Below are 24,123 nucleotides of genomic sequence, written 5' to 3' on the forward strand. Positions count from 1 at the left end.
AAGGAGTACATTATGAGTTAAAAATAACTTTGGGAATGTTACTTGTGAAAGAGAGAATAGAAATGGGTGATTACCAGAAGGATAAGAGAGAGTAATGAGTTTGTTACTGTTGTTGTTTCCTAAGATTATAGCTCTTGAGATTGATTTTCAGTGAACACAGAGTTAGGGGGGAATGGAACATATTTGAATATTGATAGCAGTATTGAAAAGGCTATTTTTTTTTAGCATTGGTTACCTATTGGAATTGACTGTAGGATGAAAAAGACAACCAGAACAACAACCTGATTCCTCAGTTCTCTCTACAGAGTGTCATTTAATTGGTATGGGTGTGGTAGGGACATAGAGTTTTTAAAAAGCTACTCAAATAAATCTAACATACATTACAATTTGAGAATCTATGATCTAAAGAGAGAAAGAATGTGTGAACACATGGGACAGAAACACCAGGAGCAATCAGCAGTGTAGGGGTGAGTGATAGATTCCCAGTGGATGAGTGGGAGGCTCAAGCAACAAAAAGAAGATGAGGACCTGGAGTGATGCTGGTGTGCAGGAAGGAGAGGAGAGGTGGCTGAGAGGATGCAAGAAAGAGCAGGAGTCATTAGATGCAGAGTATTAAGACAAATTATACCTCATTTATTGAAGAATTTGATAGTAGGAACCAGTGGAAAGAAAAAGAAAAATAATTCTCCAACACTAGGGAAAAACAGATCCTCTCTAAAGAACACAGATACAGAGAGAATGGGGGATAATGCCCCCAAAAGATTCTAGGATTTCTTTGGAGAACAAGTTGGAGCCCATGGCATATCTGAGGGTACTGTGGACAGTAGAGGGTCTGAAATACAATCTTCTCCTTTTCAACTTTCCCATGATCTTTGGTATTTGTCACTTATTTCCCAAGATACAAACTACTTCTGATCTTCACTTCTTGCACAGTCTGTCCTCATTTAACTATGTTTGTATTTCCCTCAAAGGCATTCAGAAACTACGATGAGAAGTTTGGGGACTAACCTCTCAAGTACCACCAGCTTCACACTCATGGGCTTCCCAGAGTTGGGAAGCCTGGAGCACTGGCTGGCCGCCCTCCTCCTGCTGCTTTATGCTGTCTCCATCCCTGATTCTCTTCATCATCAAGGAGGAGCAGAGCTTGCACCAGCCAATGTACTACTTCCTGTCCCTTCTGTCTGTCACCGACCTGGGGGTGTCCTTTCCTACACTGCCCACTGTCCTGGCTTCTATGTGTTTTCATGCTCCAGAGACTGCTTTTGATGCCTGCCTGGCCCAAATGTTCTTCATCCATTTTTTTTCTCCTGGACAGAATCTGGGATCCTGCTGGCCATGAGTTTTGACCGCTATGTGGCCATCTGTAACCCCTTGCGCTATTCCTCAGTGCTCACTGATGCCCGTGTAGCCTACATAGGCATATCCATTATCATCTGCAGCTTTTGCATGGTCTTTCCATCTCCCTTCCTCCTGAAGAGGCTGCCCTTCTGCAGGGCCAATGTCCTGATCCACCCCTTCTGCTTGCACCCTGACATGATCCACCTGCCCTGTGGAGATACCACCATCAACAGCATGTATGGCCTGTTCATTGTCATTTCTGCCTTTGGTGTAGATTCAGTGCTCATTCTTCTCTCCTATGTGCTCATTTTGCACTCTGTGTTAGCCATTGCCTCCAAGGAAGAGAGGCTCAAGACACTTAATACATGTGTATCACATATCTGTGCTGTGCTCATCTTCTACGTGCCCATGGTTAGTGTATCAATGGTCCATCGATTTGGCAAGAATGCCGCTGAGTATGTGCACAAGTTCATGTCCTTGGTCTATCTCTTTGTGCCTCCAATGCTCAATCTAATTATCTATTGCATCAAGACTAAGGAGATTCGCAAGAGGCTACACAAGATGTTTTTTGTACCTAAGCTCTGATTGGGAAATAGTTCTAGAAAATCCATGCATGTTGGACATTCTTTCTATTGTTTGTGTTGGGTTTAACAGACTAATTCTTTGGAGATTGTCAATTTCCTTCTAAACATAGAAAGACAATAGGGTGTCTGATATTACCTGACCATAAACTATATTATGTTTCCATTACAGGCCATACCTCAAAACTTCAGGCTGCTCTATCTTGTAATTAATTCTTGTAAGTTTCACAAATACATTTTTTTAATGGAAAAGGGTCTTTAATTCTAACCTTTTGTTATATTATAGTATTAATCTCTATATTTTCAAATAAATCTAAAAAATAATGGTATAAACAGAGTATGATTTATACCTATACATATATAACAGTGAATTTCAGTTTTTTGAATAATTATAAAACAAAAAATAAATAGAAGAATGTCAGTCAAGGATGGGAATCAGGAATAGCATGAAGGGAAAGTAGAAGTATTGGGGACTTAAATGTAGCAAATTATATTGCATACACAGATGATTATATCAAAATGAATTACTATATTATATGCAACTAATGAATTAATAAAATATTTAAAAATAGAGGTATACATATATACCATGTTATAATTGGGGAGCATGTGACTTGAGTCCATAGGGGTCACCGATGAATTGTTAAGAGAATAGTAGTCTTGAATATCTTTAATCTTAAAAATTATTTGTACAGAAGGACTTTTAAAAAAAAGTATAAATTTTGAAATACGAATATTTCTACATCCTCTAAAATGGAATACACATTCTTTTCTCATTTACTAAGTAAAATGAGACACATTAATTCGGAAATTTAGAAGTTTTAAACATGAAAAATATCAAAAGAGGCATATGCTGTCATCCCTCCTGCATGAGTAGAGGGAAGTTTCAGTTTTCTCTGGGGAGCTAAATAGCACACTACATAGAAAGCAACAGTTCTTGGGTGATCAGTGGAATACAAATCCGCTAGGTGGCAGTGCAGCTTGCCTGGAAAAATGGGCTTCTGTCCTAGGTTGAGCAGCTCACTCCAGAGATTTCAGCACATGCTGGAGCAGAGAGGGGAGCCACTGAAGAATGTCAGGAAGTTCACAGGGAATAGCAGACATGGAAAGGGAAGAATGTGCTGAAATCCATGTTAAGGAAACAGCCCAGACCACATAGGCTGGTGGACCCTTGGCAGAAATGAGCTCAGTGCTGTGAGGTTTTCACTGGGCAGTGGACAGACCATGACAAAACTCAACCTGAGGGACAATTGAGAAAGGTGGAATTGGGGCAAAAGGTTAAATTTTCACTGATATTCATTTACCTTTATTTCTTCGCAAGAAATAATTCTTGAATAACAGAGTCATATGGACTTTGTAACATGAACAAGTTCTAAATTTAAGAGAAGAATGCACTAGAATTTTCAATATACCCTTCTTGATTCCCAAATTAAGCAAACAAGAGAGAAAAAATCACACAAAATTTGAACCAAAAGTGACATCTTCAACAAAACTCAGTAATACGAATTCCTAGAGACACTGTCCCCATTTGGAAAGACTGAATCCCAACAGAACTCTGGGTACATGGCTTTGAGACTGATTGGCGAGAGTGGAACAATCCTTATAGAGTTTAAGAGCTCATAGAAATGAGAGGATCATGGTCCTAAGCACTGGAAATCTCAGAAATGTTCAGCAAATGAGCACTTCCAATAGGATAGAGCTTCAACCTGAAGGAAACCACATGCAAGGGGCAAAGAAAGCTGTGATGGTATGGGAGAAGAACTCAGAAGAAGCAGATACAGGAAGTGCTACAACAACTCCACACATTTCTCAGGAAGCAGTCTGTAGGGTTCTAGGCTGGAACCAGGAGGGGGCAGAACAACCCTTACAACCAAAGACTCAGCTCTGACATACAGAGGTGGCCTCAGAGATGGGTGCTACTCAGAGGCAGTTGCTGTTTGCACAACTACAGAGGTAAAGTAACAGCAAAGACACTGGGAGAACTACTCTGCCACTCCCTTCCCCTCCAGGCCATCCTCCCAGTGATCTTGGAAGATCTTCATGATTTATATATTAGGACAAAAATGGAAAGAAACTAACCTATACACAGTCATGAACAAAAATTAAAGAAGAATATCAGGGACAAAGATGAATCACATCCCTCAGTCATGCTGACAATTGATATATCCTTTTTTTTTAATAGCTCTTTATATTCTACCATTTAAGGATCTGTATCTGAAATTAGATATTTCTGAGTCCATTATTTTTTAGGCTTTTGAAAAAGTTCAACTTGGTCTCAACTACATATTTGAGAAGTCACATCGAAAGCATGCAGATTGGAAGGGTGAGCACTTGTGCAACAATAAAAGATATTTCTAGCATCTATAAAAACTTATACTCTCTTTTGCTGCTGCCTTACAACTGTGGACCAGTACCCTATTTAGAGACTGGTTAAATGAACATTTTTCTTTCTGAGATAATTTATATTTGTTCAAGTTGTTAAAATTATATTTTCTGTAGTGTATCAACTTCTTTTGGGTAGAAAAGGAAGGTATTTTACCTCCAGAATTACTACCACTCCCCCAATAAAATTCTCCACACTGTTTTACAATTGGGGTTGTTTCAAGGACAGTCATCAATATTTCTGGCAGAAGGAGTAAATGTGTTCAGTTGATAAAAGAGTAGTGGATATTTTCCTCATGAGGACTGCTCTTGCTGAACCTAACCTCACTCAGAAGATAAACTTTCTGTGGCCAGCTTTTAATTACTGCTTTGTAAAACTATGGCTGGGAGGAGAGCACTTCTCATCCAGCTCAACTGTCACTGAAGCAGCAAAGTCATGTTTTCCTAGCAGAGCTCATCAGATCTGGAGGTTAGTTCTTTGGAGTGGCACAAGACTTCTCTGTGGTATTCAGAAGATGAGATTCATGGTCAGCCATACTTATGGACCTGGACATTACCTTCTTCTTCCAATCACTACTTTCTGAAGATGGTCCCACTTCCTGAGTTCATACTAATTAATTGGACTGAACCCCAAGCAAATGGATTTGCATTTTTCCATTTTTTAAATATGTTCTAATTATCTTAGTCCTTTTATTAATCTTGTCTTTGGGACACAGCCTCCTATTTCCCCACAGCAAGACTCAAATAATTCATGATAGCCTGAGACAAAATTAAGGACTGAGAATGAGAATGTATATTTTTGGATTTAAAAAGAAAATAATCGAGCAAAAATTCTTCACTAGATTCTGGCACATGTAAACTTAGGCCAAAATAGTTAACTTGAGGCTGTAAATAAGGTAATGGTCCATATTTGTAAGATAGAGTCAAGTTAATTGTTGGTTTTTGTTTATAGTTTTATTTTTTTTAAATTTTGTTTTTTTTTACTTATAGTTGAACAAAATACCTTTATTTTATTCATTTATTTTATGTGGTGCTGAGGATTGAAGCCAATGCCTTGCACGTGCTAGGTGAGCACTCTACCGCTGAGGTACAACCCCAGCCCCCAAGTTAACTGTTTTGTTTTGGCCATGTTAATATGTGCCAGAATTTAGTGAGAAGTTTTTGTTCATTTCCTTTTTTTTTTTTTTACATCCAAAATTAAACATTCTCATTCTCAGTCCTTGATTGTGTCCTATTATCTTGCTATTATTCTTAAGGTGAACCATCACAGCAAACTACCTGTTATTATAGAAACACTTTCATACTTGGGAAGGGGTTTTCCCTCTCAAATTTATGTCTAAGATATGTTAAAATTACATGCGCACACACACACTCACATACACACACTCACACAATAAATACTACTCACCACTATTTTTTTTATATGCCACATGCAATGAACCGAAGATAAATGTAATTATTAAAAATTATATTAAATGATTTAATTTAAAGTAATATTAATACTTGTTAAAGTTTATATTATACTTCAAAATATACATATGTGTATATCTAACAAAGAAGGAGATAATAAAGTAGGATGATGTGTAGCAAAACATATGAAACAATGATGTATTCTTCCTAAATCTATGGTCTGGTAACACTTGGGGCTGTTTTTATGCCAAAAAAAAAAAAAAAAAAAAGGAAGAAAGAAATTTAAAGAATTAAAGCATTCAATTTCAGACATTAAAAAATTATTTTGTAAAATGATGGAAGGCAATAAGGAAGTAAATCAGTGTGAATGTGAAAGAGAGAAAGTAATCTGTAAACTGACCTTTTAAGAAGAATGCAAACAAATGAACCTCTGGAACATGAATTCCAATGGAATATCAACATCACAAATGTTGGAAGGGTGGATATATTTTAAATATTATGATAGAATTTTCTGTAAATAATTTAAATCTTTCTAAATTGATGTTTTGGGCAAGTAATAAAATATAAACATTTAGAAATATGTAATAATTAAGGAAGAAAGTAATAAAATATAAACATTTAGAAATATTTGATAATTAAGGAAGACAAAAAATATTAAACAATATTACTGCCATTCACAGATAAGCATTATAGTACACATTTTTTTCCTTTTTTTCCCCCAATGGTTCAAGAAAGAGATTATTACTGTTATGATATATTTATTAAATAATAATATTGGGAAGCTCTGTGAAAGGTAAGTATCCTGATGAAGTATATAGAAAAAATCTTTTTTTTTTTAATTTTTTATTGTTGGCTGTTCAAAACATTACATAGTTCTTGATATATCATATTTCACAATTTGATTCAAGTGGGTTATGAGCTCCCATTTTTACCCCATATACAGATTGCAGAATCACATCAGTTACACATCCATTGATTTACATATTGCCATACTAGTGTCTGTTGTATTCTGCTGCCTTTCCTATCCTCTACTATACCCCCTCCCCTCCCCTCCCCTCCCCTCCCTCCCCTCTTCTCTCTCTGCTCCCTCTACTGACATTCGTTTGTCCCCCTTATATTATTTTTCCCCTTCCCCTCACTTCCTCTTGTATGTACTTTTGTATAACTCTGAGGGTCTCCTTCCATTTCCATGCATTTTCCCTTCTCTCTCCCTTTCCCTCCCACCTCTCATCCCTGTTTAATGTTAATCTTCTTCTCATGCTCTTCGACCCTACTCTGTTCTTAGTTACTCTCCTTATATCAAAGAAGACATTTGGCATTTGTTTTTTAGGGATTGGCTAGCTTCACTTAGCATAATCTGCTCTAATGCCATCCATTTCCCTGTAAATTCTATGATTTTGTCATTTTTTAATGCAGAGTAATACTCCATTGTGTATAAATGCCACATTTTTTTTATCCATTCATCTATTGAAGGGCATCTAGGTTGGTTCCACAGTCTTGCTATTGTGAATTGTGCTGCTATGAACATCGATGTAGCAGTGTCCCTGTAGCATGCTCTTTTTAGGTCTTTAGGGAATAGACCGAGAAGGGAATAGCTGGGTCAAATGGTGGCTCCATTCCCAGCTTTCCAAGAAATCTCCATACTGCTTTCCAAATTGGCTGCACCAATTTGCAGTCCCACCAGCAATGTACAAGTGTACCCTTTTCCCCACATCCTCGTCAGCACTTGTTGTTGTTTGACTTCATAATGGCTGCCAATCTAACTGGAGTGAGATGGTATCTTAGGGTGGTTTTGATTTGCATTTCTCTGACTGCTAGAGATGGTGGGCATTTTTCCATGTACTTGTTGATTGATTGTATGCCCTCCTCTGAGAAGTGTCTGTTCAGGTCCTTGGCCCATTTGTTGATTGGGTTGTTTGTTCTCTTATTGTCTAATTTTTTGAGTTCTTTGTATACTCTGGATATTAGGGCTCTATCTGAAGTGTGAGGAGTAAAGATTTGTTCCCAGGATGTAGGCTCTCTATTTACCTCTCTTATTGTTTCTTTTGCTGAGAAAAAAACTTTTTAGTTTGAGTAAGTCCCATTTGTTGATTCTAGTTATTACCTTTTGTGCTATGGGTGTCCTATTGAGGAATTTGGAGCCCGACCCCACAGTATGTAGATCGTAGCCAACTTTTTCTTCTATCAGACGGCGTGTCTCTGATTTGATATCAAGCTCCTTGATCCATTTTGAATTAACTTTTGTGCATGGCGAGAGAAAGGGATTCAGTTTCATTTTGTTGCATATGGATTTCCAGTTTTCCCAGCACCATTTGTTGAAGATGCTATCCTTCCTCCATTGCATGCTTTTAGCCCCTTTATCAAATATAAGATAGTTGTAGTTGTGTGGATTGGTTTCTGTGTCCTCTATTCTGTACCATTGGTCCACCCGCCTGTTTTGGTACCAGTACCATGCTGTTTTTGTTACTATTGCTCTGTAGTATAGTTTGAAGTCTGGTATCACTATACCGCCTGATTCACACTTCCTGCTTAGCATTGTTTTTGCTATTCTGGGTCTTTATTTTTCCATATGAATTTCATGATTGCTTTCTCTATTTCTACAAGAAATGCCGTTGGGATTTTGATTGGCATTGCATTAAACCTATAGAGAACTTTTGGTAATATCACCATTTTGATGATGTTAGTTCTGCCTATCCATGAACAGGGTATATTTTTCCATCTTCTAAGATCTTCTTCTATTTCTCTCTTTAGGGTTCTGTAGTTTTCATTGTATAAGTCTTTCACCTCTTTTGTTAGGTTGATTCCCAAGTATTTTATTTTTTTTGAAGATATTGTGAATGGAGTGGTTGTCCTCATTTCCATTTCAGAGGATTTGTCGCTGATATACAGGAATGCCTTTGATTTATGCGTGTTGATTTTATATCCTGCCACTTTGCTGAATTCATTTATTAGCTCTAATAGTTTCTTTGTAGACCCTTTTGGGTCTGCTAGGTATAGAATCATGTCATCTGCAAATAGTGATAATTTAAGTTCTTCTTTTCCTATTTTTATGCCTTTAATTTCTTTCATCTGTCTAATTGCTCTGGCCAGTGTTTCGAGAACTATGTTGAACAGAAGTGGTGAGAGAGGGCATCCCTGTCTTGTTCCAGATTTTAGAGGGAATGCCTTCAATTTTTCTCCATTCAGAATGATGCTAGCCTGAGGCTTAGCATAGATTGCTTTTACAATATTGAGGTATGTTCCTGTTATCCCTAGTTTTTCTAGAGTTTTGAACATAAAGGGATGCTGTACTTTGTCGAATGCTTTTTCCGCATCTATCGAGATGATCATATGATTCTTATTTTTAAGTCTATTGATGTGGTGAATAACGTTTATTGATTTCCGTATATTGAACCAGCCTTGCATCCCAGGGATGAATCCTACTTGATCATGGTGCACAATTTTTTTGATATGTTTTTGTATCCGATTCGCCAGAATTTTATTGAGGATTTTTGCATCAAGGTTCATTAGAGATATTGGTCTGTAGTTTTCTTTCTTTGAAGTGTCTTTGTCTGGTTTAGGTATCAGGGTGATGTTGGCCTTGTAGAATGAATTTGGAAGTTCTCCCTCTTTTTCTATTTCCTGAAGTAGCTTGAAAAGTATTGGTATTAGTTCCTCTTTAAAGGTTTTGTAAAACTCTGCTGTATACCCATCCGGTCCTGGGCTTTTCTTAGTTGGTAGTCTTTTGATGGTTTCTTCTATTTCCTCAATTGATATTGGTCTGTTTAGGTTGTCTATATCCTCCTGACCCAATCTGGGCAGATCATATGACTTAAGAAATTTATCGATGCCTTCACTATCTTCTAATTTATTGGAGTATAAGGATTCAAAATAATTTTTGATTATCTTCTGTATTTCTGAAGTGTCTGTTGTGATATTGCCTTTTTCATCCCGTATGCTAGTAATTTGAGTTCTCTCTCTTCTTCTCTTCGCTAGCATGGCTAAGGGTCTGTCAATTTTGTTTATTTTTTCAAAGAACCAAATTTTAGTTTTGTCAGTTTTTTCAATTGTTTCTTTTGTTTCGATTTCATTAATTTCAGCTCTGATTTTAATTATTTCTTGCCTTCTACTTCTTTTGCTGTTGTTTTGCTCTTCTTTTTCTAGGATTTTGAGATGAAGTATGAGATCATTTATTTGTTGGTTTTTTCTTTTTTTAAGGAATGAACTCTAAGCAATGAATTTTCCTCTTAGAACTGCTTTCAATGTGTCCCATAGATTCCGATATGTTGTGTCTGTGTTTTCATTAATCTCTAAGAATTTTAATTTCCTCCTTGATGTCTTCTATAACCCATTGATCATTCAGTAACCTATTGTTCATTCTCCAAGTGATGTATTCTTTTTCCTTCCTTCTTTTATCGTTGATTTTCAGTTTCATTCCATTATGATCAGATAGGATGCATGGTATTATCTCTACTCCATTATATTGTCTAAGAGTTTCCCTGTGACATAATATATGATCTATTTTTGAGAAGGATCCATGTGCTGCTGAGAAAAAAGTGTAACTGCTTGATGTTGGGTGGTATATTCTATATATGTCAATTAAGTCTAGGTTATTAATTGTGTTATTGAGTTCTATAGTTTCCTTATTCAACTTTTGTTTGGAAGATCTGTCCAGTGTCGAGAGAGGTGTGTTGAAGTCTCCCATGATTATTGTATGGTGGTCTATTAGACTCTTGAACTTGAGAAGAGTTTGTTTGATGAACATAGCTGCACCATTGTTTGGGGCATATATATTTATGATTGTTATGTCTTGTTGGTGTATGGTTCCCTTGAGCAGTATGTAGTGTCCCTCTTTATCCCTTTTGATTAACTTTGGCTTGAAATCTATTTTATTTGATATGAGTATGCACACTCCTGCTTGTTTCCGAAGTCCATATGAGTAATATGATTTTTCCCAACCTTTCACCTTCAGCCTATGTATGTCTTTTCCTATCAAATGCATCTCCTGTAGGCAGCATATTGTTGGGTCTTGTTTTGTGATCCATTCTACTAGCCTGTGTCTCTTGATTGGTGAGTTTAAGCCATTAACATTTAGGGTTATTATTGAGATATGGGTTGTTCTTCCAGCCATATTTGTTTATTTCTGTTACTAAACATGGTTTGTTTTCCTCTTTGATTATTTTCCCCCCTTTAGTGTCCTACCTCCCACTGTTGGTTTTCATTGTTATTTTCCATTTCCTCTTCCTGTAATGTTTTGCCAAGGATGTTTTGAAGAGATGGTTTTCTAGCTGCAAATTCTTTTAACTTTTGTTTATCGTGGAAGGTTTTAATTTCATCTTCCATCCTGAAGCTTAATTTCGCTGGAAACACAATTTTTCGTTGGAACCCATTTTCTTTCAGTGTTTGAAATATGTTATTCCAGGATCTTCTAGCTTTCAGAGTCTGTGTTGAAAGATCAGCTGTTATCCTAATTGGCTTACCCCTAAATGTAATCTGCTTCCTTTCTCTTGTAGCTTTTAAAATTCTCTCCTTATTCTGTATGTTGGGCATCTTCATTATAATGTGTCTAGGTGTGGGTCTCTTATGATTTTGCACATTCGGCGTCCTGTAGGCTTCTAGGATTTGGGATTCTGTCTCATTCTTTTGTCTGGGAAGTTTTCTCATATTATTTCATTGAATAGATTGCTCATTCCTTTGGTTTGAAACTCTGTCCCTTCCTGTATCCCAATGACTCTTAAATTTGGTCTCTTGATGTTATCCCATATTTCTTGGATGTTCTGCTCATGGTTTCTTAACAGTCTTGCTGAGCTGTCTATGTTCTTTTCCAGTTGAAATACTTTATCTTCATTGTCTGATGTTCTATCTTCTAAGTGTTCTACTCTGCTGGTAGTATTCTCAATTGAGTTTTTAAGTTGGTTTATTGCTTCCTGCATTTCTAGGATTTCTGTTTGTTTGTTTTTTATAACCTCTATCTCCCTGTATAGTTGATCTTTTGCTTCTTGGATTTGTTTATGTAATTCATTGTTGAAGTGATCTTTCATTGTCTGATTTTGCTGTCTGATGTCTTCCTTGAGACTCCAGATCATCTGAAGCATGTATATCCTGAATTCTTTATCTGACATTCCATCTGCTGCAGCTATTACCTCTTCTAACGTTGAGTTGACCTGCAATGCTTGTGGTCCTTTCTTTCCTTGTCTCTTCATACTGTTCGCGTTCCTTTCTACTTGGTGAAACTGTTGTGCTATTGAATTTTCCCCCTATATATTTATATTGGTCTTGTATAGTTGCAAAGTCTCCCTCGCAGGCGCGGGCAGCGGCTCTGCCCCTCCTCCAATTGGGGCAATGTGCCTACCACGCCGGCAGGCCGCTGGGCCTGCCCTGCCGGTCGGTAGCAGGTCCGCCTACCTTGCAGGCGCGGGCGGCGGCTCTGTCCCTCTGCGGGCCGCTAGGCTTGTTCTGTCGGTGGTCGCAGCTCTGTCTACTTTGCAGGCGCAGGCAGCGGCACTGACCCTCTGCAGGCCTCTGGGGCTGTTCTGCCAGTGGGTCGCAGGTCTGCCTACCTTGCAGGCGTGTGGGGGGGGGCTCTACCCTTCCTCAGGCCACTGGGCCTGTTCTGTCTGTCGGTTGCAGGTCTGGCCTGTTCTGATGGTGGTCACAGTTCCGTCTACCTTGCAGGCGCGGGGGGAGGGGGCGGCTCTGCCTCTCAGCAGGCCGCTGCTCCTCTTCTGCCGGTGGGTCGCAGGCCCGCCTACCTTGCAGGAGTGATTGGAAGCTCTGTCCCACCGCGGGCCACTGGGCCTTTTCTGTCGGTGGTCACAGTTCCGCGTACCTGGCATGCGCGGGGGGTGGGGGGCAGCTCTGCCCCTCAGCAGGCCGCTGGGCCTGCTCTGTGCGTGGTCACAGTTCCCTCTACCTTGCCGGCGCAGGGGGAGGGGGCGGCTCTGCCTCTCAGCAGGCCGCTGCTCCTCTTCTGCTGGTGGGTCGCACTATATGTTTTCTTAATCTGTAAGATCATATGCAACCTACCTAAATTAAGAGAAAAATGATTTTTCATTTCTTAAAAATCATATTATTTACCAATATTGTGAAGGACTCTTTGTCCACCATCATAAAACTTGGGACAGAAATGAGCTATTTCTCCTATGTATCATAGTCAATTGCAAGCTAAATTCAAATAAATCTAATTAAATTTTGTTTTATTCAATCTTTGCCTCTCAGTCACCATTATAATACTATCAAATAGTCTTTTGGGTGGTGTGATTTTGGTTGGCTAAAAATACTAACATAGCACATTATTGTTGAATACTTATACATTTCTCTAGAAAATTATTTGGAAGGATTAACTGAAATTTTATTATTATTTCTTGTCAGTGATAATTGGCAAGATATTTTTTATATTTATATATAGTACATACACTTTATGTTTAAAGTAAAATTATATATACACACACACACACACACACACACACACAAAACCCAGGGTAACTTGGGAGTTCTAAGGAGCTGAGCCTCCAACAAGGGTGGGAGCATTACTGCCCTGCTGGGAGACTGAGGCCCTGGCAGGATCAGTTCAGAGACAACAGGCTGAGTCACTGGCACATGCTCTAGAACTGGTGACCTTTGACTATTCTCCAAAGTTGAATTTTCTGTTACGTCCTCAGATAACAATATGCTACTCCTGTTTAACAAAAGGTTATGTGAATATTGGTTTATGGTAGTCAGAAAAGTGTCACTTTGAGAACTTTTGCCTTCTCTAAATAAACACCAGCCTCACATTACTTTAGACTCAGTTTTAAGTCATTGAGACTGATCCATTATGTGCTTCAATAAAGACTGATTCATAAAACTTCTAAGGGCTGACCATATCTCTGAAGTTGGCCTGGATTTTGAAGCTCCCTATAATTTGAGTCTCACCAGGCTGCCGCAAGCTCTCTCAGTATTCTCTCTGCTTCCTCCTTCCTGAGCCATTGTCCTGTCCCTCTTTCTCTTCTAATCTCACACAGAGCTCCACACATCTGATCTTTCTTCTTTGGGTTTCTCTGTGCCAAGACATGACTGGCCCTGGCCCAGGACAACTCTTTGTACAAGGATTTGCCTCTATTCCTGGACTTGGAGCTCCCTGCAGCCAGAGCTGACACTTTTCTTCTTGTCTCACCAGTGGACATGGTAATTATTTTTTCCTCCACTTACTTTTCCTACTTTCCTTAGCTCATCCCAGTTTAATGGCTGTGCCTCTATCTGAACAGTATCAATATGATGTAAGTGAATAGGAATAAAATCACTAAATATATACTATATTTCAGGCACCTATGCAAGACATGTTTTCACTACTCACTACAGTGGCATAATGCAGATGCCATTTTGTTTGTTAATTCAACAAAGAATATGACCCACATCAGTATGATGTATAACTCCTTTTCTATAATATTGATAGACTAATTTTTAATTATGTGAATGTCACAGATGAAATACTACTATGTTGTAGTAGTATAATTAGAATAAAAATTAACAAATTAGAGAATAGATAAGTGCTACAGATTAAGTCATGTAGATATAATGAAATAGAGTATGCATTTGTATATTTAAGGATTATTCACCAAATATTACTGACTTCTCCAGTCTGTACTGAGTGCTTGCTTTGTTTCTGACTATATAGTGAGCACTTTACTGGGACTAGAGAAGTTACGTATAATGCTCAATCCATGCAGCCAGTAGGTAAGGTAGATGGGATTAAAACTCATAGTCATATGGACTTATATTTCATACTATTTTCATAATACAGGACTAGAAAAAGTATGAGATATTATCTACATCAAAGGAGTGGACAGACTATTAGTTTCTCTGAATTTGCAAGGTATTAATTTAAAATGAAAACAACAACCATCATGTTGAACATTTGGCAGGGGTATTGGTAGATATTTATATTTTAGAACTGAGATTCCTAAAGTATTAGACTATTAAAAAAGAAAATGGTGTGGTGGTGCATTCTTGTAATCCCAGGAGCTCAGCAGGCTGAGGCAGAAGGATCACATATTCAAAACCAGTCTTGGCAAGTTAGCGAGATTCCATCTCAAAATAAAATATAAAAAGGGCTGAGAAGAGGGCTCAGTGGTTAAACCTCCCTGGGTTCAATTCCCCATACTTAAAAAAAAAAGGAAGGAGAAGAAGAAGAAGAAGAAGAAGAAGAAGAAGAAGAGGAGGAGGAGGAGGAGGAGGAGGAGAGAGGAGAGAGAGAAGGAGGAGGAGGAGGAGGAGGAGGAGGAGGAGGAGGAAGAAAAAGAAGAAGGAGGAGGACATAGATTCAAAACCAGCTCCCCAGAACCTTGAACAAAGGATGGCTTCAAAACCGAAAGAAAAGGCACAGGAGACGGAAGAAAGGGTGAAATTGTGGGTCCATTTAGCACTGACAATATTTTAAGCACTGTTTAAATATGATAGAGTTACTCTGTAATATAGTTACCACTATAATCTGTGAGCTGAGACAAAAATTAAGGTGTTAGAAAAGTTAAATAAATTGCTCCATAAAGGTTACATGATTTTTTTTTCTCTCTCTTTTTTCTTTGTTTATTGAACATTTTTACATGTAAGGCATTTTCTTAAGTTTGGTACATTTATTTTCTTATGTATTTCTTACCATAACATGAAGAGTTAGATGCTTCATTATTCCCACATATCAGGAGTCAGATTGAGGGACAGAGACATTTAATGCCATGCTTAAGGTCACAAATGTGGTAAAAAGAGCAGCCAGGATTCAAACCTAGGCATTCCAAATTCACATTCTATGCCCTGAACTGAAACCAAATAAGTAGAATTCTGCTTCAAATTCACTCTAAACACCTTTTTCTTTGCCTTTGAACTCATGAAGGAAGTTATTCTCATGAAACTGTCTCCTCTTATGATCAGGGACTGACTTGCTCCTTAGTAGTTCATAGCCAGTTTTGAGACAGCAGTGAAAATATGATCATCTTTCTGGGCTATTCTGAGTTCCTCAAGGAGCAGTGGGAATGCAACATGTTCATTGTGATAAACAGTACCTCCATGTCATCTGGCTCATCCTGTTCCTCCCAGAGCTTACAGACAATTAAACTTAGTCTTGTCATATCATAGATCCCCATGCATGCAAATGAATCTGAAAAGTGATCCTACCCATTTATTTTTCTTATTTCCAATTATCTTTCTTATCTCTTCGGTTTGGAATTCATATTGAGATCTTCCTCAAGTAAAGCAATCTTAGAAGTCGACTCCGAATCTCCTTGGTTCTAGCTCCATAGATGATGGGATTGAGTACAGGAGGCACCAGCACATAGAGATTCGCCAGAAAGATGTGCACATGCTTGGGAACTCGGTTGTGACCAAAGCGGTGGGTGAGGAAGGAGAAGAAGGCAGGGATGTAGAAAACGAGGATGACACCAAGGTGGGAGCCACAGGTACTCAGAGCCTTGTGCTGGGCATCATGGGATGGCAGGCGAAAGACGGCACGGAGGATAAAGCCATAGGAGATGGCAATGAGGATAGAATCCAGACCCATGGCCAGCAGAGCTACAGTCAGCCCATAGACAATATTGACAGTGATGTTGGCACAGGCCAGCCGAGCGATGCCCATATGCTCACAGTATGTGTGAGCCACAACATAGTGGCCACAGTAGGGCAGTCGCCTCAGCAGGTAGATAGTTGGGGAGACAAAAGCTATACTACGGAGTATACTAACAAGTGCAATACTGCCTATTACTGTATTGTTGAGGATAACTGTGTATCTCAGTGGGTTGCAAATAGCGACATATCGATCAAAGGCCATGGCCAGGAGAACTGAGGACTCCAAAGCATAGATAGAATGGACAAAAAACATCTGGGCCAGGCATCCATCAAAGGAAATCTCACCTGCATGGAGCCACAAAATGGCAAGTGTCTTGGGCACAGTGGTGGAGCTGAGAGCCAGGTCAGTGAGTGAGAGAAGGCAAAGGAAGAGGTACATGGGTGCATGCAGGGCACTGTCCATCACAATGAGCAGGATGATGGCAGCATTGCCAAGCAGTGCTACCAGGTACATGGCACAGAATGGAATTGCAATCCAGATATGGGCAAACTCCAGCCCTGGGATTCCTGTCAGGAAGAGAGTATCTGGGAGACTCTTATCACTGATGTTGGAGGTTGACATCCTTCTGGCAAATCAAGGGTTCCTTCCAAGGGTTGATGGTATGTCTACCCTGGAACAACAGGCATGTGGTTGATTCATATGAAATGATGACTTTTCTGTGAAATAATAATTTTTAGACTGTGAAAAATGTTTTTTTTTTTTACTTGTTCAAGCATCTGAAAAATATTTCACTCTGAGTCCTAACATACATGTCCTTTTCTTTTTGGCAAAGATGTAATGATGCATTAATCTTTTTTTTTCCTCTTTGAATCTATCTTCTGAGATATATGCCCAAAGACTTACTTTTATATTTCACCTAAAGTGCCTAGTAAGAAGGTAGATGATCTTGATATGATTACATACCTCCTAATTTAGTACTTTAGTGATATGAGCATTTCTGTAGGAAAAGAAAAAGAAAAGTTTGATAAATCAGTTCTACTTTCTGCGGAGATAATACACACATCTATGTCAGAGTTAGCTCATCCTGCAAACTTACTAGTGTAATTTCAGGATGTGATGGCCAGCCGAGAGTGCTACATCCTGATAGATACATATGGAGGGAGAAAGTAGGTTTTCTAGATTTGACATCCACAAAGACATTCGGGAGTAGGACTCTATTTTGTCTGTAAAGGAATAGTTATTATTGCATATAGTCTCCTTAACATATTTTGTACTTAAAAGGGCCTTCAGAATTATGCCATGTAACCCAAATTTGAGTCCAGATTCTATAACAAGAATTGTTGTGTCACCTTGAACAAATTTCTTTCTTCTCTATAGCTTTCTAATTAAAGGGCATGATTCTACAGTCATTTTGTGCTTTTTTGTTTACCAAGTCACATTGAAAAAATGCAACATTTTTGTGACTTTGCTATTTCCAAATTGAGAAAGATTTCATCTTGCTTAACACCTTCATAGAAAGTTGAGCAAAGATTTATATTTATGGGATTAAATGTTGGGATTCCCCAAATAATTCCCCTCCCTTTAAAAAATAACCTTTATTTCCTAACAATGAATAGTCAATAGTGTGAAAATATCATTCTACAGTTCTTACCAGTGGGAAGACCAAAAGTCCAGAGATTTGAACTGATATAATTTAGATTCAGGCATGTTACTTGTGGAACTAAAAGTACGTCTTATATCTCTAGCTTCAGAGTTTGGGGTTTTCATCTTTCCCTACAATCCGTTAGTATGACCAACACTTGAATTCATAATGCTTCCAAAGAAACCGATTTCTTTCCATTTAAAAATGCAATAGTTTTACTCATTATCTAAACATCAAATAAGTAAAGAGAAGTAGAAAGCCCCTTCCAATTTGCATTAGATTCTCAATTTTGACACCAGATGATTCTGGGTTTAGCCTTGATACTTACCTCTGACACTAGTGGAACGACACTCAGAGGAGAGCTGAAGTCAGTGCATTTTATCTTCTTGGCTTATTCTTTCCATCCATGGAAGATTTCAAATGGGTGTTGGAAAGTACTCTCAAAATCTATGGGTATGAGGACCAGAAAGATTGGGTAAGAGCAGGTCCTACTGTCAGTCCTATACTTCAATGAAGTAAACTAATTCTGAGTTTATTTACTGAACATAGTTGTTGCGGGATATGATTTCAAGAACTTACTTGGATCACAGACAAGCACTTGCAGGTGGAGCAGGCTGTGTTTGGAGCTCTGAATAAAGATATACAGTCTCCATGTGAAGCTCTGCAGCACAATATAGTCGTGAAATGACTTGGGTGGAGTTTTGATTGGGTGAGTGAGAGCTATGCCTCTTTGCAGGTTCAGATAGATGTGGTAAGAGACACGGGAGGGTCTGAATATGTAACCCGTGTTCTCGGATTTGTGAGCTCACTATATGTTTTCAGTTCATCTCCATATTCCAGCTTCCTCTGGTCAAAGGTCTTGGTAAGTGAGGTTATTTATTGCTTCTCTCTGTGATGCTCAGATGTGAAAACTCAGGTAGCCTTCTCTAGGGATTTGTTCTGTAGCATATCTGTTGAGGGACAGAAAGAAGATAATTAGTTGATAAATGAAGAAAGGAACCAGAAAAAAATTTCCAGTAACTTCACAAGGAATGAGAAAAATAAAATATCTTATCTGTATATTGTATTCTCTATTCTGATCTCTTACTTTCTCTCCTTTCTTTGTCACCCTTTCTCTCCTATTCTCTTCTGTGAGCCTCCTTGAATGCCCACTCATAGTAGATCAACCAGAATTCTGTGCCCATGAGGCATAGTGAGAAATTGATGTGAATGATGAGGCAAATACTGATGTTGGATGTGTATTCACACATTGTACCATTAGACTTATCTTACAAAATGCGTGTTCAAAGAAAAAATAATTAAGACTTTCATGATGATAGAAGATTATTAAGCAAGGCATGGGACCTTTCTGAACATGCTCATTGCAACTACTGTTAAGCCAGTCTTTTTAGGAAATGACATCAGAAATGATCACTGCACCATTATTACTATTCATTGCCCTCATAGGTCAATATCAACAAATTTCTTACTCTGAAGTCTTAGAATCCCTATCTTCTGTCTCCCATCCTCCTCCTCCATCATTCTCTTCAAGGTTAATCCCTGCATTTGTATTGTTCATTCTGTGAGGAATGACTCTTCTTTGTTCTTTACCTTCTTATTCTTCCAGCCTAAGGCTAAATGTATTTGTTTCCTACTGTTGTCCTAAAAACAATCACCTGTTTAGCAGCTTAAAACAGCAAAGATCTCTTAGAGTTTTTGTAGGTCAGATCTTTAGGGGAAAATGTGCTTTAAAACTTGGTTCATGTCCGTTCCCCATAGTTGTATAGTGAGGTTTCCATTCCTTTGCTAGGGATTCAGCTGTGACTTGCCCACATTACTTCTCATGCTTTCCAGTTGAGTCCTTCAGGTAATGATGGAATGAGTGCCTCTCATGCTTTGAATCTCTGCCTGATCTGCCGCATCGTTGTGGCTCTAGCTTGAAAAACTCTGTGCTGTTACATGACTTATGTGACTAAATTATGTCCATCTAAATCATCCAAAAGAAAAAAAAATCCAGTCTTAAGGTGTAAAATTTTAATTGCATCTGCAAAGTCCATTTTGATGTTGGATCAATCTCAATAATATTTGCTTGATTTTTGAGAGATGGTAGCACTTGAAAGTGACCTGGAAACCTTCAATGACTGCCTTATAATATTGCAAGTTTTCTGCTATTCTGCCCTAAAATCTTTCCTGCAGCTCGTCATATTACATTAATTGAATATAATGTTTCCTTAGAAGTTTCCCCAGGCAGACCACAAATGGGTATATTTATTCATATACACATTTTCATTACTAATATCATTTCCAGATTTATTCTCATTTGTGTTTTGTACATTTTATTTTATAGACCTTGAGGGTAGGAACTTGACATTGTCACTGTTGAGAATTTTTTTTTTCTTTTAACATGGAAAAAGTTAAAGTGAAAGACACTGGACAAGGAACAGCGGTCTCTGAATTCTGCCAAATCCCTGTGTACTGAGCAGGTTTCAGGTGGGTTCCTGACCTGGGTGCATGAGACTGGTGTGGGAACATGTTAGAATTAACTAAGGAGTTGCTGAACCTTGTATTCTGATTCATCTCTGAGAGGGATTCTTGAAAAGTGCCTGCATTTTCTTCTTGTTAGTCTCAGAGGAATGCTGGGTATGTGAGAGGGTCTTTCTAAAAAGCAACTTTCTTCTGGTTTGTTTCAAGTGTAAGTCTGCACTCTTCCTTCCAGCTGTATCTGCTGGTATTTCCTAGAATTCAGTTGTTCATATTACTCCAAGTATTTATTCTTATTATTCTGAACACAGAGGTCAGTGTCTATCTCAGGCCCTTTACTCAGGAGTTAATTTCTGGAACTGAAACATAATCACCAATCTCCACTGATGCTGTATGGCAGCTAGTAGGCTTCCTGCTTCCTACACAAGTCACTCCCTTAATCACTCCAATCATTGTGATATGAGATTATTAACTGTGGGTGAAAAACGAAACTGTGGTTTAGAGACTTTGTCAAGACCAGTGGTAGAATCTGGACTCAAACAGGTCCACCTTTTCAAGGCACGTGGTCGAATCTTGATTCCACATCAGTTGCTGAACTTTATTAAGTAGCCCCTATCACCCTTGCTGTCTCCCTACTAGGTATTTAATAAACATTTGTGAAAAACCAACACAATATAAAGGAACATATTTAATCTATAATTACATTCTGCATTGGTCAGGCAAGGCACACTTGGGTTTTCATCATGCTGAGGGTCAATTTTATGGATGATCTAGGTGAGAATTTCACATATTCTAGTAAATTCAGATGCTGCAATTCATTTATATTGGGCATGAACTCTATATAGTGGATTTTGTTTGTTTGTTTGTTTGTTTTTTGCTGTTGTTTTGTTTTGTATCCAGACTTCAGTGGATTTGATCATAGATGTAAAGTAGGAAAGCCAAACCCTGAATTAGGAGATATTTAACTATTTATTATTTTGCTACTAACAAATTGCATATAATTGAGATAGTTGACTTCTTAGATGCTAATAACTGCTAAAATGTGGGTCCACATGCAATTTTATTGCAAGTTCCTTTTAGTTAAGATCACTCTTGCTCCAGCATACTAATATAAGACATGAAGTACCAGCTGGGAGGTGTGGAACACTGCTGATGGTCTGTATTCCCAGAAGTCCATGAACACCTGAGCTGATGACAGCATAAGGGACTTCCTGGAAGCAGCCATATATTGCTAAGGCCAGTGAGTTGGCAGAGGTAACTATGGGCTACGATCAGGGCATGCAGGGCCCCCAGTATTGCTCTCCCTTTCAATGCAAGAGCTCTCTCGAGTAGGTAAGTTGAAGTTCTAGAAACTCCAAATTCAGATTTTAAGCCACCTATCCTTAACTTAGAAACCCAAGTGCTAAGATATAGCAATCTGAAGAATAAAAGTCTATCCCTACCCTGATTATTTATTATATGCCAATTCTCTTCGTTTTCTTCCTGCTTTCATATTTTCTATCCATTGCTCTTGATCTCTGAAATCCCACCATGGTTTCTGATTCACACATTACTTCCTCATAGGGATATCCCATCAGGCTGCATTTTGAAGGTGGATGTCTTTATGTAAACAAGCATCCCATACTTATCTCAGAAGTATCTGGTATCAGAAGATGCATGAAAAAACCCTGGTGTGTTAGAAGTCATGGGGAAGGATCCTATTTATTCTAAAAGATTCCATAGGAGGGGAGAGTCTATTTATTGCACAAAGAGGCAAACCAAAATTTACTGGAAAGCTTACAGGTAAGGAAAACAAAGTGGGCTTAACATGTGGAATAATGACAAAATTTTGTTCTGAGATAAAAGGACAGAGGAATCCTGAATGCAGATGCAGGAACAAAGGCAGATGAAAGTCTGGAGTTGAGATATAAGCAGGTTTTAAAGACCAGAGTTGCAAATTATTTGCTCCTGAGAATTTTCACAATTTTTCCCTTTGGATTTTCACAACCACATTAGGTAAACTTATTAGCATTAGCATCTCCATTTTGACACAAAAGATTTAAAACTCAGAAGCTTGAGTGACTCACTGAGAATTTCTCTTCATCAGTCCCTTGCAATACGTATAGCATTGGTAGTGACTGAAACCATGAGTAAGGATCAGGGTTGAATTTTGGAGCTGGTGACAGAGGAAAGAAGATTCACAACATTATAATGCAAGTCATGCAAAGAAGTATACATGATAGGAGAAGCATGTCTAGGTCTATGAGGGGTAGGGAGAGTTATCTCTACTGGTATAGATCAGCCACATATTCATGAAAGAGGGCATCTGTGGACTTCAGACAAGGAAGATGATTTGAACAGATATGTACATAAATCAGGCAAACACTAAGTGCTGCAGCTGTGTATTAAGATTTGGATAACACCAAGAAGCCATATGTGAGTATCTATTTATATAAATGAGGAAGAAAATTTTGAGAACCAAGGCTAGAAATATTGATTTAATACTGACCTTTAATTCAGGGGCCTTTAATTCTAGGCTAATGAATTAAAATGTGATCATTTGTTAATGATAGTCCACTTAAAGATTTAATTAGAAAAGTGCATTGTCATAATATCATTTCAAAATATTCATTCTAGCCAAGTATGGTGGCACACACCTTTAATCCTAATGACTTTGATTTTGTGCAGGAAGATTGTGAGTTCAAAGGCAACCTCAGCAACTTAGCAAAACCATGAGCAAAGTTATTGAAATACTGTCTCAAAATGAAAAATAAGAAGGACTGGCGAGTTCAGTAGTAAAGTGATCCTGGGTAGAATCCCCATTGTAAATAATTAAATAAATAAATGCTTGTAGTTAAAATTGGAGATGAATTAGAGTGAGGTTAGGAATTTATTAAGAGGCTTTTATTATGGTATAATAATGTGATAATTTGGGTCTGAAGTGTGGAAAGAAAAGAAGAAAGGTGCTAACAGAGACATTTGGGGTCAGTGTTTTCATAAACTGTTATCTTGTTTAAAGTACTTGGCAAAGGAAAAGGAGAAGGCAAAGTGATATTAGAAATTTGAGTCTCTACATTGGGCATAATAACACGAAAGAGAAAACAGATGAAAGACCGATTCTGGGATATACATAAATTTTAATGAATTTAATAGCTTTCAGGAATGAGATACTATTGGATTATGATATAATCTTTAAGAAATTACTTTCAAATAGCAGAAATATCAGTACAGGGGAGGGAACAGAAGGAGGGAAGAATGGCAGAAAGGGGAAGTACCAGGGACTGAATTAGGACAAATTGTATTCCATGCTTCTATAATTATGTCAAAATGAATCCTCATATTATGTTTAAGTATACAGAACCAATAAAAAAGAAATTACATTCAGTGAATTGAATTCTTCAGGGAGAAAAGGAATGCCATAAGTGAAATGGATGAAGAATAAAGCGGAGGGAGGAGACATGGAAGTCCAGCACATCTTGAGGAACACTTGGAAGCTTGACTCCATGGATATTCATCTTCCTGTGCACTTATCTTCCATCTGGATGAAACCAGTAAGTATGTGGTTAGGGAGCTGGGAGTCATAGTGAGGTAGTGGAGGTGCGAGAGCATGAAAGATGGGGAAGAGGAAAAGGTTGTGGTCTAATGAGTAAGAGGTTTGCTCTGGAATGGCATAAGAGTTGAGAAAGAAGTGACAAGGAGTTTTTTTCTTGTCTTGAAAAAATGATATCCATGAATTGAACAGAAAAAGAGTTTATAGTTTTAATCTGAGAAAGAGTGCTAGACACATGTATAAAGGAGGGTCACTTCACTTGTCTTGC

The 24,123-nt window shown here is 38.2% G+C and overlaps 1 protein-coding gene and 1 pseudogene across 1 annotated transcript; one reads left to right on the top strand and one right to left on the bottom strand.

The window, feature by feature from the left end:
* Positions 1-987: 987 nt before the first annotated feature.
* LOC124091240 (olfactory receptor 51I2-like) lies at positions 988-1,923 on the top strand (annotated as a pseudogene).
* A 13,965-nt stretch (positions 1,924-15,888) lies between these two features.
* LOC124091231 (olfactory receptor 52D1-like) lies at positions 15,889-16,845 on the bottom strand. The gene has a single exon (XM_046442201.1). It carries the CDS (start codon positions 16,843-16,845, stop codon positions 15,889-15,891), a length of 957 nt encoding a protein of 318 aa, XP_046298157.1.
* Between the last annotated feature and the right edge of the window lie 7,278 nt (positions 16,846-24,123).

This window comes from Marmota monax, unplaced genomic scaffold, assembly GCF_021218885.2.
Source record: "Marmota monax isolate L192 unplaced genomic scaffold, Marmota_monax_Labrador192_F-V1.1 WCK01_AAM20220418_F8-fsc00068, whole genome shotgun sequence".
Taxonomy (NCBI): domain Eukaryota; kingdom Metazoa; phylum Chordata; class Mammalia; order Rodentia; family Sciuridae; genus Marmota; species Marmota monax.

What these genes read in the sequence shown, in the direction of transcription:
- LOC124091231 (XM_046442201.1), bottom strand. Translation starts at nt 16,845, where the DNA reads ATGTCAACCTCCAACATCAGTGATAAGAGTCTCCCAGATACTCTCTTC.